Source organism: Tursiops truncatus, chromosome 2 (assembly GCF_011762595.2).
Source record: "Tursiops truncatus isolate mTurTru1 chromosome 2, mTurTru1.mat.Y, whole genome shotgun sequence".
Taxonomy (NCBI): domain Eukaryota; kingdom Metazoa; phylum Chordata; class Mammalia; order Artiodactyla; family Delphinidae; genus Tursiops; species Tursiops truncatus.
Window position 1 is genome coordinate 83,880,168 of NC_047035.1, and position 18,291 is coordinate 83,898,458.

The following is an 18,291-nucleotide window of genomic DNA, read 5'->3' on the forward strand; positions in this document are numbered from 1 at the left end:
GCTCCACACTCCATTCAGCTGGGGCTCCTCAAGGTTTTATTCACTTGGCTGCCGAGGAAAGCACTGGGCCATAGCCATGACTGGCTCCCAGAAAGCCCAGCTGACAGGAATTAGCTGTGACTGCACATAGACAGGGGTGTCCAAATGTCCCTCCTCACTCTCCATGTTCCTTGTCTGTGTCCCAAGGAGCTGTTTCCCTCTCAGCCCAGGATCCAGGGGTTCAGGGCAGACCTGGCAGTGCTGAAGCTGATGGAGGTAGTCTCACAAGGCTTATTTCTGAGGCCGACTGAGTCTCCGAAATTTCTTGAGTTGACTGAGCAGCTCAGAGATAAAAGGCTGAGAAAGAAACACGGGTGAGATCAAGGCATGGGGTCACACCCACCCACCACACTGCTCTCCCTAGTCTCCACCTGACCCCATCGCTTCAGAGTCAGGGAAGGGGAGAAGGACCCAGGACCAAGCTTTCCTCTTCGCTAGCTGCCGTCCCGCTGGGCCTCCTCTTACCCCCAGACTAACAGAGCATCCCTTACCTCTGTGGGGCGGGGGCAGTTTTGGAGAATAGCCTGGTGGAAGAAAGCAGAGAGTGGGTCCCTGAGCCACAGCACTTTGTCACGAGTCCCCAGTCAGTCTCCCAGGAATTCTCCCCTCTGAATTGGTTCTCCACACACAGATGGGGAGGCAGAACCTGGGTTCTTGGGCTCCCCTTGGTCCAAGCCCAGCTTCCATCCCCCAACCCCTGGGCCCGGGGCCTGGCCCCCCATTCTACCTCCAACTGAGTCTTCTGCTCCTCTGTGGATAGTTCCATGAGAGCCTCCAGGTCGATCTCAGGCTCAGAAGGAGTTGGTTGATCCTGTTTGGGAATCACACGGGGCTCAGAGGAGCCTGGCTAGCTGGTGCTGGGGTGACAGTTAACTGTCGGGTTCACCCATCTCCCACTCTATTTCCCATGTTCAGTTCCTCTCCTCACCTTACTCAAACCACCCCATTCATCCTTTTATTCAACAGTTACTGAATAACTACTATGGGCTACCTGAAACAGTCTAGAGTTCTTTAAAAAGAGTATCTGTTTAATTTCAATAGTTATAAACATTGTTAGTAGGGATGCAAAATGGTACAGATGCTTTGGAAAATAATTTGGCAGTTCCTTAAAATGTTAAATATAGAGTTATCATCTGACCCAACAATTCCATTCCTAGGTCTATTCCCAAGAGAAGTGAAAACAGACATCCACATATGTCCATATGAATGTTCACAGCAGCATTATTCATATTCAAATGTCCATCAACTGGTGAATGGATAAATAAAATATGATGTAGCCATACAATATTTTTCAGCAATAAGAAGGAACAAAGTAGTGATTCATGCCACAACATGGATTAACCTTGAAAACATGTTAGTGAAAGAAGCCAGTTACAAAAGGCTTCATATTATATGATTCAATTTGTATGAAATGTCCAGAATAGGTAAATCTATAGAGACACAAAGTGGATTAGTGGTTGCCTAATGCTGGAAGTGGTGGTGGTAGGGAATGGGGTGTGACCACTAGCGGGTACAGGGTTTCTGTTACAGATTATAAAATGTTCCAAAATAAGGGTCATCCCTGGTGATGCAATGGTTAAGAATCCGCCTGCCAATGCAGGGGACACAGGTTCGAGCCCTGGTCCAGGAAGATCCCACATGCCACGGAGCAACTAAGCCCGTGAGCCACAACTACTAAGCCTGTGCTCTAGAGCCCACGATCCACAACTATTGAGCCCGTGCGTCACAACTACTGAAGCCTGCGTGCCTAGAGCCTGTGCTCTGCAACAAGAGAAGCCACCGCAGTGAGAAGCCCGTGCACCACAACAAAGAGTAGCCGCCGCTCACCACAACTAGCGAAAGCCCATGTGCAGCAACAAAGACCCAACGTAGCCAAAATAAGTTAATTAATTAATTTTTTTTTTAAAGTAAGTGCTGGGACTTCCTGGCAGTCCAGTGGTTAAGACACCATGCTTCCATTGCAGGGCGCACAGGTTTGATCCATGGTTGGTAAACTAAGATCCCACATGCCACACGGTATGGCCAAATAAATAAATAATAATAAATAACAAATAATAAAATACACTTGTTTTAAAAAAAATTCCCTCTTTGTTTAAAAAAAACAAAAACAAGTAAGTGCTTTTTTTTTTCTTTTTTTTTTTTTTGCGGTACGCGGGCCTCTCACTGTTGTGGCCTCTCCTGTTGTGGAGCACTCTCAACCACTGCACCACCAGGGAAGCCCCGTAAGTGCTTTTTGAAGAACATTTTGGATGGTGGAAATGTTCCATATCTTGATGGGGTAGTGGTTATATATGGCAAAGTGCATTCAAATGTACACTTCAAAAACAGGCAAATCTTGTTGTCTGCCATTAGACTTCAGTAAAGTTGATTTAGAAAAGAAAGAAAGGGCTTCCCTGGTGGCTCAATGGTTAAGAATCTGCCTGCCAATGCAGAGGATACGGGTTCGTGCCCCAGTCTGGGAAGATCCCACGTGCCACGGAGCGGCTAGGCCCGTGAGCCATGGCCACTGAGCCTGCGCTCTAGAGCCCACGAGCCACAACTACTGCGGCCCGTGCACCTGGAGCCTGTGCTCTGCGAAGAAAGAAGCCACTGCAATGAAAGCCCACACACAGCAACAAAGACCCAACACAGCCATAAATTAATTAATTAATTAAAAAATATTTTTTAAAAAAAAGAAAAGAAAAAGAGAAAAGATGCCTCACCCTCTCATTCCTTCCACTGCCAATGGGTAACCACTGTTAACAGTTTTGGTCCTTCTATACCATTTTAAAAATAAACAGTGCTAGGGTTCTAAGTTACTTCTTTCACCCTAAACTCTAGACTTTCCCCTTTGCTTCCTTGGTTTCTAGCGCATCTGATTTAGCATTCATTCATTAAATGCATATTTATTGAGAGCATGCTATGCACCAAGCATTGTGATGGGGCCATAACAGCAAAGACAGACAGACATGTTCTTGCCCTTGAAAAGCTTATAGTCTCCTGAGGGATACAGACAAGTCAAATGGCAGTTATAATACAGGGCAATAAGCACTCTGATGAGACACTATGGTAGCACATGTAAGGGGAACCTAACCAAGTCTGGGGTTTAGGAAGGCTTCCAGGAAGAGGTGACCTCTAATCTCAGACCTGAAGGCTGAATAGGAGTTAACAAGATGTTTACACTTCTGATGATGGAGTAACAGGGACTGGATTTATTCTCTCAACATAAGTAACTAGAAAACCGGACAAAAATATATGAAAAGTGTTTTCAGACTTTACATAACAGGTAACTCAGCACTACCTGGGAAAGAAACGAAATGAAAGGGAGATCCCAAGCAGAGCACAGTGGTCATACTAAATTGATATGACAGATACCAGAATTTGGGGTTGAGGTGGCTGGAAGTTGCCAGAGTTCTGCAGAGGAGGAAGTTATGAAGAAAGAGACCTCCAGAAATCTACATAAGGGTTCTTCTGAGTCTTTGCTGAACACAAGATACACATTCAAAGGGTAAAACTTCACAAAGCCAGGTACTCTGAGGCACTGTGGGCACAGAGATGAACACTTCCCAGACCTCACAGAGGACTGACACAAATCAATTTCCACTCAGTCAGAGTGGACAGTCATCACTGATCATACAGGAATTCAGGAGAGACCTCAGGAGGGCCCTGCTTTACTTGGGGGGTAAATTATTTCCTAGATTAAAGGCCACTCTATACTCACCCCAACAGAACTTAAAAATAAGCTTCAGAAGGATCAAACTGAACCACAAGTAGCTAAACTGCATCCTAGAACAAAGTCCGACACTCTAAAGGAAGAAAAAAAAATCCAACAACGTAAAATTCACAATGTCCAGCATCCAATCAAAAATCACGAGTCAGGGCTTCCCTGGTGGCGCAGTGTTTGAGAGTCCGCCTGCCGATGCAGGGGATGCGGGTTCGTGCCCCGGTCCCGGAAGATCCCACATGCCGCGGAGCGGCTGGGCCCGTGAGCCATGGCCGCTGAGCCTGCGCGTCCGGAGCCTGTGCTCCGCAACGGGAGAGGCCACAACGGTGAGAGGCCCGCGCACGGCAAAAAAAAAAAAAAAAAATCACTAGTCACAGGGCTTCCCTGGTGGCGCAGTGATTAAGAATCCACCTGCCAGGGCTTCCCTGGTGGCGCAGTGGTTGGGAGTCCGCCTGCCGATGCAGGGGACACGGGTTCGTGCACCGGTCCGGGGGGGTCCCACATGCCGCGGAGCGGCTGCGCCCGTGAGCCATGGCTGCTGGGCCTGCGCGTCCGGAGCCTGTGCTCCGCAACGGGGGGCGGGGTGGGGGCCACAGCAGTGAGAGGCCCGCGTACCACAAAAAAAAAAAAAAAAAAAAAAAAAAAAAGAATCCACCTGCCAATGCAGGGGACACGGGTTCGATCCCTGGTCCGGGAAGATCCCACATGCCGTGGAGCAACAAGGCCCGTGCGTCACAACTACTGTGCCTGCGCTCTACAGCCTGCAAGCCACAACTACTGAAGCCCGTGTGCCACAACTACTGAAGCCTGCACACCTAGAGCCTGTGCTCTGCAACAAGAGAAGCCACCACAATGAGAAGCCTGCACACCGCAACAAAGAGTAGGCCCCACTCACTGCAACTAGAGAAAGCACGCACAAAGCAACAGAAGACCCAGTGCAGCCAATAAATAAATAAATTAATTAATTAAAAATAAATCTATAAAAAAATCACTAATCACGCCAAGAAGCAGGACATGTGACCTATAAGCAGGAGAAAAAATCAATTAATAGAAGCAGATCAGATATGACAGAGATGATGGAATTAGCAAATGAGGAAAACATGAACATAGTAATGAGAGAAATGGAAGACATGAGAAAGAACAAAGTGAAGCATCTAGAGATGAAAAGTAAAATATTTTAAAGAAAAATTTTACTGAACGGAATTCACGGCATATTTGACACTACAGAAAAAAAATACCATTTAAACTTGAGGAAATAGCAAAAGAAACTAGCCAAAATGAAGCATGGAGAGAAAAAAACTGGTAGAAAAGAAAAGAACAGCATAGAGCTTTGGTGATCTGTAGGACCATATCAAGTGGTCTAACATACATGTAACTGGAATCCCAGAAGGTGGATGCTGGGGCCAAATAGTAAAAATACATACTAATGATTAGAATTCCACCTCTAAAAAAGGATTAGTCCTGCTCCCAAAACCATTTTATATCATTTATGACATTAACTATACGTATATTGAACACAGGGTTTGTATATCACTGAGAGTCAGATTGTCACTGCAGTCTGGTATTGAGAATATGGGCTCAAATCATAATCCAAAATATTCTTTCCCTCGAGTATTTTTTGAATTCTCAGAAAATGAGCAGATATATCAAACAACTCTGACCGAGGTGAACAAGTATGGTTATATTGTGACTCTGTGTTACATGTGGTGGTTTCCTGACAGATGCTGCCTGATTTGACCCCTTTCTCTGCTCCACTCCATACTCTGTCCACTTACTCCTGATCTCTCTGCCATAGAAACCAGTAATCGAGTGAAGTTCAGAGATGAGCTAACAAATGTTTGTTTCACATTTCATTGACTATATATATATATATATATATATATATATACACACACACACACACACACACACACACACATATATATATACACACACACACACATATATATATATACTGTTTTTTTTTTCCTTTGGCCTCACTGCTTGCAGGATCTTAGTTCCCTGACCAGGAATCGACCCTGGGCCCATGGCAGTGAAAGCTCCGAGTCCTAACCACTGGACCGCCAGGGAATTCCTGATAATACATTTTTAAAGTTGTAAGTTTAATAGATTGTTTCTTAAAATGCCATCACATCAAAAGGGCTGCATCAAAATGCATGGTATCACGTAAGCTATAGGAAACTCTGGGGTGGTCAACAGTGTCCCCTGCTGATGTGTACACTAGATTTGGCCCCAAGGTGGTGATTGGTGACTTTGCCAAGAGGTCTCAATAGAGTGGTGGGAACAGAAGTCATAATCCAGTGGTTTGAATGGTGATAGGAAAGGAAAAAGTAAGTAAAGGCTCTGAGCTGGTACAAATCCTTTAAGGAGCCTTGTAAAGGAGACAGGAAGTAGGGGATGGTAACAAAAGGGGGGCATATGGTTAAACAAGAGTCTCCTTAAAATAGGAGAAACTCATGAGTGTTTAAGTCCCTGCTTAGAAGCCAAATCCACACTCCATTTCTGGACAACAGGAGCTCCAGGCCCCCAAGTCAGTTTGTTTTGTTGAACACAGATCTGGCTTTTCACAAGACCCTAAAGCAGGCTGCACACCCAGTGAGAAGAGGTGGGGTCCTCCAACAAAGGAAGGTTGGGTTCCACTAAACTAAACTAAACAAATAGTGATGCAACCCACTCCTGGAACCATTCCCAGTGGTGCTACCCAAGGTGGGCATGTGGTGGGGAGTCCCAGTGGATGGAGAGGGGCTCTATGCAGGAATAACTGAGGCAGGGTAAGCCTGGAGACTGGGTTGCCTCAACCTCTGCCCAAGATGACCAGCCACCTGAGGCTTCCCCAGCCACTTGCCTGCTTCCTGCTGAAAAGGACAGAGATTAGAAGAGGAACTGCCACCTGGCACCTTTGGACAATTGTCATGACAACTGTAGACCAGGTTATTTTATTACAATCATTGCCTGGGAGCGGTCCTCCCATATGTCCTGTTTTCCAATGTTATGAGTTCATTATTTTACAGCTTTTCCCCTGCCTTGATCTTTGCCCTGAGGTGTCTGAGATATGAGACTTTTTATGTAAGGGCACAACAGTCTGAAATTGAAATCCAGAGAGGGAGGGTGCTGGCAGGACTGAAGGGCAGCAGAGATGTCCTGCAAGGTGAGAGTACATATAGGCAAAGAAAGTTTGCCTCTCCTGTTCCCAGTTCTAGGGCATCTCTCTCCCCTCTGCGAGTGGCCCAGGATGCTGCCAGGGACACCGTCAACACCTGGACCAAACCAACACATGACACAGTGAGACTCACAAGACAGCCTGGGCCACATGCATCACTCTTCCCCTCCCCCAACCACAGGACCACTGACACAGCCCTTACCTGGAAGAATCACAAGCCCTTGCTGCCCCCAAAAGAAAAGACAGGACCTGAGTAAGGAAGGAGAGAAACAAGGACCATGGCATGTGGACAAGGAGGACTCTGGTCTCCGGCTTGATGCGTGGTTCTCGCCAGCCACACGCTACAATCAGCAGTGGAGCTTATGAAAAAGACCAGTGCCTGGGCCCCACCCTAGTAGATTGAAATTCAGTTGAAATGCAGCTGGGGCATCGGATTATTACTGAAGTACTTCAGGTGTGGAGAACCACTAGCAGCTTGAATAAACGCTCAGGCGCTACAGGCAGAGCCCCAGCTGCAGCTCCTGGTCCCTGGGCTCCCTAGTGGTGTGACCTTGGGCTAGTTACTCAACATTTCTAAGCCTCCATTTCCTCCACGGTAAACCATACCGACCTAATGGACTTGTGGGGAGGGCTGAATGAAATAACACAAGTCAGGTGCTGGGTACTGTGCCTACTGCTGAGTTAAGTGCTCAAAATGTTATTCTTGTTGTTGGAACAGCATTTGTTACTACACTGGGATCCCGATTAGTAGGTATCTAGGTAAAAAAAAAAAAAGGGCTACTCTCCCAGGGTGGGGTTGAGGGGAGTCAGTCAGAGCCAGGGCCAAGGCTAGGTCAGGTGCTGGTATTAGCGTTCACTATTGATAACTTTGACGTTCTAGTCCAGCACTATCTGTTCTGAGATGATGGAAATTTTCTGTATCTGTGCTGGCAACTTGGTAGCTACTAGCCACCTGGATGTATGGGGCACTTGAAATGTGGCTAGTGTGACTGAGGAACTGAACTTTTAATTTTCATCAGTTTAAAGTTAAATAGCTACACATGGCTGACAGCTACAGGAATGAACAATGTTGCTCTAGTCGTGTATGTGTGTTGAGGTTGAAAGTAAATAAAGACATAAAATAAAGAAAAATAACTCCTCTACTATCTCATCTGAGCCTCAAAAAGTCCTACGAAAGGTATACGACAGGCATTGATAGCCCCGTTTTATAGATTAGGAAACTAAGTCTCAGGGATGTTAAAAGACCTGCTCCAGATTATGTAGAGAGTGAGAGGCAGAGCCCAGACCAGAGGGAGGCAGATTTCAGGACTGCAAACCCGTGATTCACCTGTGGGGAAAAACTTTGTCTCCATGGGAGCATCTCTCATCTGCCCTCCAGCTCCTCCTGAGGCCTCAGAGCAGGCTCTCTCCCGGTCCCCCGGCCCGTGGTGTCTTACTCACCTGGAAGAGATCCTGAACCTGGGCATCCACCCACTGCTCCATCTCCAGCCAGCTCTGGAGCTGCCCCCGGTCATACTTCACCGTCAGCCGGCTGAGTTTCCGGGACCTGGACGCTTTGGAGGGGTCGGACTGGGACTTTGAGTCTGTGGATGACGTCCTCCTCCTCCCAGAAGCCCACTGGACCTTCTTTCTTGGATTCTCCTTGTTCGGGTTGGGAGATGTGCAGGAGGCAGGGCTTGAAGACAGCATGGAAGTATTGGTTTGGTCAAGGAGCTGGGAAAAACTGCCAGTCAGAGCAAGAGAGCCAGGGAACGAGGAGACAGAACAGAGGGCGAGGCCAGCAGGGAAGAAAGGAAGGCAGGCAGGAGGGAGGGCCAAGGCTCCTGGAGTGGTGGGGGTCAAAGATCAATAGGCCTTTGTCTAGTGCTGGGAATGCCAGTCTTTTGGCTCCTGGCTGCTGGTGAGTGGCACTCCTGAGCCGTGCCCCGGGCTCCCTTTCTGCAGCTGCAGGGACGGAGTGATATACCAAGCAAAGGTCAAGAGGATGCCATGCCTCCAGAGGAGGAAGAGGCCCTTGGGTCCTGAGGCGTGCGGGGCTCTGACCTGAGTCATACTCACCTGAGAGCCCTCAGCGTCCCACTTTCCTGGCCTAGATCCACCTGGGCCCCCAGAAGCTGCGGTCACATGGATCCTGCTGCAGTGGGGTCCCTGGCTGGCAAGGGCTCCTGCTCAGAGAGTTGTGCTGCTGATGGCAGAGTCGCCTCAGGGATAATTAGAGGGGTGGTTATCTCTGGCCCTAATGGGGTCAGTATCCTCTTGTGTCTGAGTATGAGCTGCCTTTAGGAATGTGAGGGAAGAGGCACTACCCTGGCCCTGTGTTTGCAAAGGCGAGCTTGTCTCCCAAGCCCATTCCCCAGGGGCAACTGCTTAGGAAGCCATGTTTATCATCACATGACCCTCCCCCCGACTCACGTCCTTCCTGATGCAGAGGAACCCTGCAGACCTAACATTTACCCAGGTGTCAAGGACTATTACTTCTAGGCCTACTTGCATTCTAAAGGAAGGGTGTTTTTGGACTTCCTTGGTGGTGCAGTGGTTAGGAATCTGCCTGCCAAGGCAGGGTACATGGGTTTGAGCCCTGGTCTGGGAAGATCCCACATGCCGCGGAGCAACTAAGCCCACGTGCCACAACTACTGAGTCCGTGTGTCACAACTACTGAAGCTCGCTTGCCTAGAGCCCATGCTCCGTAACAAGAGAAGCCACTGCAATAAGTCCACACACTGCAACAAAGAGTAGCTGCTGCTCACCGCAACTAGAGAAAGCCCGCGCACAGCAACGAAGACACAATGCAGCCAAAAATAAATAAATTACAAAATAAATAAATAAAGGAAGGGTGTTTTTGTTTGTTTAGTCTTTTGTAACAAAAATTTCAAAACTTTTTAGAAAGGTTACACAACAGAATACTACTATAATTTTTTTTTTTTTTTTAATGAACAGCTCAGGACAAATGAAAAATGAAAGTGTCTCTCTTCCCCCCAGTTCCACTCCCTAGAGGGAACCCAACCAACAGCTTCGGCTTTTAGTTCTCCTGAGATCACCATTATCCCTTTGTGTAATATCATAAATTTGTCCATTTTAGACAGTATCTCTTCTCTCCTCAGTATGAACGATGAGAGATTTAACTCCCTCACTCAGGCTCTCTCATCCCCTTTCCTTTGCACATTCTAATTTTTGTTTATGTATTTTTTTTTCTTTTATGTATTTCTTTTTAGGTCTTGTAGTGGTTGCCTTTACGATGCTGAGTTTCTGTTTCCAAAGTATCAACTTCATACACTGACTCCTAAAAGACAGTGTTAGACACAGGCCAACAGATGAGTCTTTAATGATGAAATTTTAGGCCCTAAGTTAACAGGGTGAGGGAGATGTTTGAAGGCTGGAGGCCAGGATGGTAGCCTGGAAAAGCCCAGGCTTCAGAGGAAGGCTGACAGACCCCAGTTCAAACCCAGCTTTGCCCTGCATTGGTTTAATAACCCTCAAGTTTCACAACCTGAGTCTGTTTTCTCATCTGCAAAATGGGGTTTTGGAGAGGATTAAATGAGATGATGTATGTAAACATTCAGCCTGATATCCAAAACAGAGTCCCTTCTCAATAGACATCCCTTCCCTTCCTTTCTTTGCCTTCTCATCCTCCCTGCCTTCCTGGTGAAGCTCTGTCCGTCAAAGGCTGGCCCTGGAATTTCTCTGCAGTGGCTTCCTTCCTGGTCCTCTTTGGAAGAAGGTGGCAATAAGAAGGGGGTAGGGAGGCCTCTAAAATACAGCCTGTAGACTCAGCTCTTACCTTGATGACCTGTTATATTCTGTGATAGGCATTATTATGGCTGTTCCCTCCCTCTTCTGTTTCTGTCTTCTGAAGCGTTTGGGAGCCCTTTCAAGAAAAGGAACCAGATCAGAAGAGTCTATGGGTTTTGTTCATTCATTAACTCATTCATTTAACAAAGATTTTATGAGCTCTTCTTGTAGGTCAAGTATTATACTCAGTACTGGGGATTGGTGATCCAAAAAAGACACAGTCTCTGTTTCCACGGAACTTACAGTCTAGTGTAAAAATAAACAAACATTAACCAACTAATCAAATAAATGTAAAACTACAACTGTATTTAATGATCTGAAGAAAAGGTAAGAGGAGATATGGTAGGAGTTAACTAGGTACAGGAGCCAGCAAGAGTGGAATTGGCAGAAGGCACAGCATATGCAAAGGCCCTGTGACAGGAGGAAGAGGGTGAATACAAGGGACTAGAGAAGGTCAATGGAGATGGAACAAAGAGACGAGGGAAGCAAAAGCGAGCCATGAGGCAGACAGGGTGGAGGTATCTACATAGGGCCCTGTCAACCATGTTAAGGAGTTTTGTCTCTATCCTAAGAGCGTTGGGAATAACTGCAAAATCTTAAGCAAGGGTGGTTGGGTAGACTGACGAGTTCAGATTTAAATTTCCAAAATATCGCCTTAGCTATTGAATACAGAGAGGATCACAGGGCACAGAAGTCCTGGAGGTCAGTTGGGAGGCCATGGCTGTAGGGCTTGACGGGGGAAGGTAGCGCTGGTGATAGTGAGAAGTGGACACATTGGAGAGCTATTTAGGTGGTAATATTTAACAGAACTTGGCAATGGATTGGAATATGCAAACTTCATGAATGCCTACACAGGAACACAGACAGGTTCATGCATGGGGGCTCTCTGAGCATATTTCCTCATCTGTAAACTGGGGGTTGGTGAGATCCTGCATGAGCACACAACATGGCCCCAGTGAATCTTGATGGTACACAAATGAGTTATGCCCATTATTTATAGTGTAACCCTCCTTATTTACATTCTTCCATCTCAGCACTGACCTGCGGAGTGTCACTATTCATCAGTAAGTTTGCCCAAGATAAGTGAACTCAAGTTTCAAGATAAGATGTGAAGAAAAACCACCAGGACCACAGGGTCATATCAGGGTGGGGAAATAAGGAGGGTGCAGGCCTGGGCAGAGGCAAGGGTGTCTGTCCTGCTCTCCTGGCCTGGCCTGGGTCCAGTGGTGGGATAAAATAAGCAGCAGGCAGATTCCATCAGAACTAGACAGGATTTTTGTTTTTTAATTTTTCAGCCACGTCACGCAGCATGTGAGATCTTAGTTCCCCCACCAGGTATCAAACCCGTGCCCCCTGCAGCAGAAGTCTTAACGACTGGACCACCAGGTAAGTCCTTAAAAATTTTTATAATAAAAGAAAAGCATGTTCATTTTAGAAACATTTCTAAATTTTCTAAAACATTTAAAAATTCCCATAATCCTGCCACACAAAACCACTGCTAGCATTCTGGCAAGTTTCTATTCTCTCTCTTTTTTTTTTAATGATTTTTAAAACAATTTTATTTGTTTTTGGCTGCTTTGGGTCTTTGTTGCTACATGTGGGCTTTCTCTAGTTGCAGTGAGCAGGGGTGCACAGGCTTCTCATTGTGGTGCACAGGCTTCTCATTGCGGTGGCTTCTCTTGTTGTGGAGCACAGGCTCTAAGAGCACGGGCTTCAGTAGTTGCAGCATGCGGGCTTCAGTAGTTGTGGCTCGCGAGCTCTAGAGTGCAGGCTCAGTAGTTGTGGCTCACTGGCTTAGTTGCTCTGCGGCATGTGGGATCTTCCCAGACCAGGGCTCGAACCCATGTCCCCTGCATTGGCAGGCGGATTCTCAACCACTGTGCGACCAGGGAAGCCCCAAATAAATATTAAAAAAAAAAAAAACCTATCAGGACTTCCCTGGTGGCACATTGGTTAAGGCTCCACGCTCCCAGTGAAGGAGGCCCAGGTTCAATTCCTGGTCAGGGAAATAGCTCACACGTGCATGCCGCAATTAAGAGTTTGCATGCCATAACTAAGAAGCTGGCAAACCGCAACTAAGGAGCTCCCTTGCCACAACTAAGACCCGGCCCAACCAACCAAATAAATAAAATGTTAAAAAAAAAAACTATCAATACTTCAATAAAAAAAGTTTTTAAAAAGACATGTTCATTGTAGAAAATTCTAAAATATAGATATAAGAAGTATAAACGATATGTTTGGTGTATTTTCCACTTTTTATATAGATCTACTTATTTTGGATTTTCACGAAATTGGATCATTTTGTAACATATGTGTGCTATTTTGTAACTTATATTTTGAATACTTTTTGTGTCATTAAGTAATTTTATACACATCTTTTTTCAACACTGCAGAGTTTCTCAAAATTTAGACCATGACTCAGAGTAAGAAATTCATTTAACCTCATGACACACACGCATACAAACACGAAATGAAAATGTCTTATGAAGCAAAACTTACCTTTATTTTTTCAAGTGCTGACGGCAAGTCACTTTGCTTTCAAGACTCACTAATGTTTTCCAACCTGTTCTGTTAGAGGCAATTCCATGATCTAGTTACTCAATCCCCTGCTACTAGATATATAGATTGCTACCAATTTTTTTGCCATTATAAATATTGCTGCTCTGAACATCCTTGTAACTATTCCTTTTTTTAGCAACGCATGCTTCCCACCCCCACTCCCCCCTCCCACACTTTAGCAGATTTTCTAGAGGCAGAACTACAAGGACAAAGGAAGTGTGAACTTGTAGGGGAATTTGATGTTATGGCCATATTAGCTCCCTGAAAGGTTGTACCAAATAAACTGTTTATAGTTTGATATCCTAATTTTTTTAGTTAACGAATATCTTAGTTTTATATTGCTGCATAACAAATTATCCCCAAATTGATCAGCTTAAAACAGTAGGCATTTATTATATCACTGTTTTAGTTGGTGGCTTAGCTGGCTCTTCTGGCTCAGGGATTCTCAGAAGGGTGCAAGCCAGGTGCGGGCCAGGGCTGTTGGCCAGACATCTGTTCCCTGCCATGTGGAGCTCTCTAGAGGGCTACTCACCACATGGCAGCTGGTTTCCACAAGAGCCAGGGCACTGAGGGGCGGGGCGGCGGGGGGGTAGGCAAGATGGAAGTCACAGTCTTTTTTTTTTTTTGGTTGTCAAATAACCCTTTATTATTTTTCTTTGCAGTGCTTAACTAGCTGGGCATTCCACCACGCCACTGTGATGTCATCTATGATGTTGTGAGGGTGGCGGCCATCAACACTGCAGCCCACAGACTGGGTGGCCCCCAGGATCTCTTTAATGGTTCCAGAGAGTTCTCTAGCTAAAGATTGATGCCGCATCTGTCGGGCAATGTTGACAATTTCATCAAAAGTCATGTTTCCACTGTACTTAATGTTTTTCTGCTTCTTCTTTTCTCTTGGTGATTCCTTGAGGGCTTTGATCATCAGGGCAGAGGCAGAAGGTACCACCTCAAACTGGGCCTGTCGGTTCTGAATGGTCAGCTTCACTGTAATCCTCAGACCCTTCCAATCACCAGTTGCCTTGGCGATGTCATCACCAACTTTTTTTGGAGACAGATCCAGGGGGCCGATCTTGGGGGCCAGGGCAGACATGGCACCGACTGCCCCACCGGTGCACCTCAGGTACATGACTTTGATCTCATTGGGGTCGAACTTAGGCGGCATAGTGGAGGCAGCTGGTGTCGGATGAACCCGGATTCGGGACGACTGAAGAAAGTTGTACCTTGGCCTCCTCTGATCTGAAAGCCAAAAGCAAGTCACAGTCTTTTTGTAACCTAATCTAGGACGTGACATCCCATGACTTTTGCTGTATTCTATTCATCAGAAGCCAATCACTAGGTCCAGCCATGCTGAAGGGAAGGAGATTACACACAAAACAGCATGAATACCAGCAGGTGTGGACCATTAGTGACCATTTAGAGGCTATCAAACACGCTGAAATATTGTGAGCATTTTATAAAAAAATTTCCCAAGCAGCTATTTCACTTTCTAAAAATTTATTTATTTATTTGCTGCTCTGGGTCTTCATTGCAGCACATGGGCTTCTCTAGTTGCAGCACTCGGGCTTCTCTAGTTGTGGTGCATGGGCTTAGTTGCGGTAGTGGGATTTTAGTTCCACGACCAGGGATCGAACCCGGGCCCCCTGCCTTGGGAGCAAGTAGTCTTAACCGCTGGACCACCAGGGAAGTCCCATGAACATTTTGGACATTAGCAAAATTCTTCAAGAATTCCCTTTTGAGGGAATTCCCTGGCAGTTCAGTGGTTAGGACTCTGTGCTTTCACTACCAAGAGCCTGGGTTTGATCCCTGGTCGGGGAACTAAGATCCCACAAGCCTCAAGGAGTGGCCAAAAACAAACAAAAAAATTCCCCTTTTAGGGCTGCAGCAGTATCTGAGGGTCCTTGTCTCCTTTACATAAAAATTGAACAGGTGACAGCAGCCTCGCCTGGAAAAGTATTTCAAGGGTCATTACTTTCCCCAAAATTCCTTATCAAAAATCCTTGGGATTCCCTGGTGGCACAGTGGTTGGGAATCTGCCTGCCAATGCAGGGGACACGAGTTCGAGCCCTGGTCCAGGAAGGTCCCACGTGCCACGGAGCAACAAAGCCCGTGTGCCACAACTACTGAGCCTGCGCTCTAGAGCCCACAAGGCACAACTACTGAGCTCACCTGCTACAACTACTGAAGCCCACGTGCCTAGAGCCTGTGCTCTGCAACAAGAGAAGCCACTGCAATGAGAAGCCCGCGCACCGGAACTAAGAGTGGCCCCTGCTCCCCACAACTAGAGAAAGCCCACGCATAGCACGCAGCAATGAAGGCCCAACGCAGCCAAAAATAAATTAAAAAAAAAAAAATCCTTGACTCTGCATTATCAAGGGAATTAGAAGGCTTTTATTTAGATCATTACAACTAAAATTTATAAAATGTATTTATTTATAATCATTAGATAATTAAAACTAAAATTTGTTCTGTAAATATATTATCCTTCTGTTTCAGTTATTATTGCCGCAAAACAGTTACCCAAAAACTGGGTTGGCCTCTTGGTGGGTGTTGAGCCAACAGATACGATCCAGCCAGAGACTGGGAAAAGGAAGGATTCATTATTACTTGCAGCAAGTAAGGAGAACACCAGGGATCTTTCCCAAAGCAGTCTCTCACCGAACAGCAAAACTGGAAGTTCTGAGCTAAGGGTACATGCATATTCATGAAGAGGCTTGAGCAGAGGAGCATTCAGCATAGAATTATGGCAAAGGTTGACAGAGTCCAAGTCTTGGTGGATTGAAGTCAGGAGGGTCAACATCATCATTCCGTCCTCCACCTGGGTGGGGGCCTTAGTTCCTGCTGAACTCAGAGACGTATAATCATGTATTGAATATATCCCTTGAGGAGGAACTAGGACTCTTCTTTATCACTGCACTATTGTTTGACTGCCTTCTCTGTTCTGACATTCCTTTGTTCCCTCGAGATCCTTGTTACTGAGACCTGTTTGAGGGCAAGCATTGCGGCCAGGCTTAGATCACAAAATGGCTTCTCTCTTTTTTTAAAAATTTATCCTCGTAGCACGGCTTGTGGGATCTTAGTTCCCCGACCAGGGATCGAACTGAGGTCCCTGGCAGTGAAAGCCTGGAATCCTAACCACTGCACTGCCAGGGACTTCCCCCCAAATGGCTTCTCATATGTCAAGAATGCCATTCCTGATTCTCTTTCTCCAGGGACCCGCTAACCTAACTGCTTATGAAATCACACCAAAATTTAAAGGCTTAAAACAAACACATTTGCTCACAATTCTGCAACGTGAGCAGGGCTTCACAGGTGTAGCTAATCTCTGTTGGGACGAGTCGACTGGGGCTAAGGATGCAGGATAGCTTCACGAAGCTAGTCAGCTGAGGTGACTGTGAGATATAGCCAGATCCCTCTCTCTCCCTTCACAGTCTCTCATCCTCCAGGGTCTTGCTCTCTTCCGGTGGCCTCTCTCTTCCTCAGGGTAGTCAAACTTCTTTACATCACAACTGGTTCTAAGAGGGGAAAATGTAAGCCACAAGACTGAGGCCTGAAAGTCATGTGGCACCACTTCTGCTCCGTCCTACTGGTCAAAGCAAATTATGGATTCAAAGGGAGGGGAAAGATAGATGTCACCTCTTGGTGGGAGGAGCAGCATGCACTTACAGGGAAGGTGAGGTTCTGTCTACCATCTTTGATAGCCATCTTTGTAGACAATCCATTATATCTCCTTACAGAAACCACCAGACCACCATCCAAGACAAGGCACTCAGTGTTTCTTTTCTAGTAGTGGTGTTAAGGACTGAATGTTCTCACCAAAACACCCACTCCTAAGGTCAGTGGTTGGTACTGGTGGTACGGCAAATATGAAGGAAACCTGTAGCATAAACCCTGGCTTTCTCTTTCCCAAGTTCATAGACAGGGAGTGAGCCAGTGGTCTAACAAAAGAGATAACTTACCCAGACAGCTCTCCTTGGGCCTGCAAGGTACAATTAGAAAACAATATCATCTGGAAATGCTTTGCAGGAAGTCAGGTCAGAATCACAGAAAGGACCTAAGATTGGCATTCAAGAAACCTGAAGTCTGGAGGTGGCCTCTGCCACATACTATCTCTGTGTCTCTGAACAAATCAAGGACAAATCTCTGGACCTCAGCTTCCTATACGTAAGGTGAAGGGCTTTAACTAAGGTCCCCAGTACCTCTGACGCTCTCTACCTCTCCACAAACCAAACTTTATGAATCCATCCAGAGGACAGCTGGTTCTGTACACACTGCTAAAGAGGGTCTTGGGGGTCACTGAGGATCTGAACAGGTGAAGGACAGATGAAGGCAGGGCTGGAGTGTTACCGAGTCCAAGCTCACTCTGCTCGCCAAACAACAGGCCAATAAATCAGGAGACAAGCTGTTGAGGCAAGGAATACGACTTTATTTGGAAAACAGGCAGACTAGGGTCCCCAAAAAACCATCGCATCTGGGTCTGGATGCCTGTTTCTTTTATAGAACAGAGAAGGGGAGGAGGTGAGGAAGTAAAGTAAAAAGGCCATTTATCTTGCAAAACATCTCCCCCTGTGGCCTGCATCAGGGAGGGGATGTGTTAATTTCTTTTTTGCAGCCATTCACAGGTGGGCAGGGTCAGGTTGTCTCCCTGTGAGCTGAACAAAGGCACTTTAGTTTAACATTCAGGCACAGGGGCAGGGTTCCCTAAGGCAGGCCATTATGTATGATTATAATAACAAAAACAATGAAAAGCAAAGGTTAAATTCAAAGAAACAAATCCAACATGGAGTCAAAATTGGCTCTTCCCTGGGGCTTCCCTGGTGGTACAGTGGTTAAGAATCTGCCTGCCAATGCAGGAGACATGGGTTCGAGCCCTGGTCTGGGACGATCCCACATGCCACAGAGCACCTAAGCCCGTCTGCCACGACTACTGAGCCCACATGCCACAACTACTGAAGTCCGTGAGCCTACAGCCCGTGCTCCGCAACAAGAGAAGCCACCACAATAAGCATGCGCACCACAACGAAGAGTAGCCCACACTCTCCA

General features: G+C 46.4%; 1 protein-coding gene and 1 pseudogene across 4 annotated transcripts in view; both read right to left on the reverse strand.

Moving 5' to 3' along the window:
- The window catches only part of PPP1R14D (protein phosphatase 1 regulatory inhibitor subunit 14D), a 21,935-nt gene continuing 3,644 nt past the window's right edge, over positions 1-18,291 (reverse strand). For 2 of the 4 annotated variants that reach the window (XM_033851487.2, XM_073800755.1), the window contains 5 exons: positions 10,682-10,768; positions 8,343-8,577; positions 767-850; positions 531-563; positions 1-336 (listed from right to left, as the gene is read on the reverse strand). In XM_033851487.2, the coding sequence (XP_033707378.1) occupies positions 271-336; positions 531-563; positions 767-850; positions 8,343-8,577; positions 10,682-10,768 (505 nt within the window). In that variant the 3' untranslated portion in view covers positions 1-270. Of the gene's footprint in view, positions 337-530; positions 564-766; positions 851-8,342; positions 8,955-10,681; positions 10,769-13,191; positions 13,370-18,291 lie in introns of those variants that run through there. The other 2 variants (XM_019935308.3, XM_004328126.4) reach the window with 2 other exon arrangements.
- On the reverse strand, positions 13,902-16,122 carry LOC101338033 (large ribosomal subunit protein uL11-like; annotated as a pseudogene).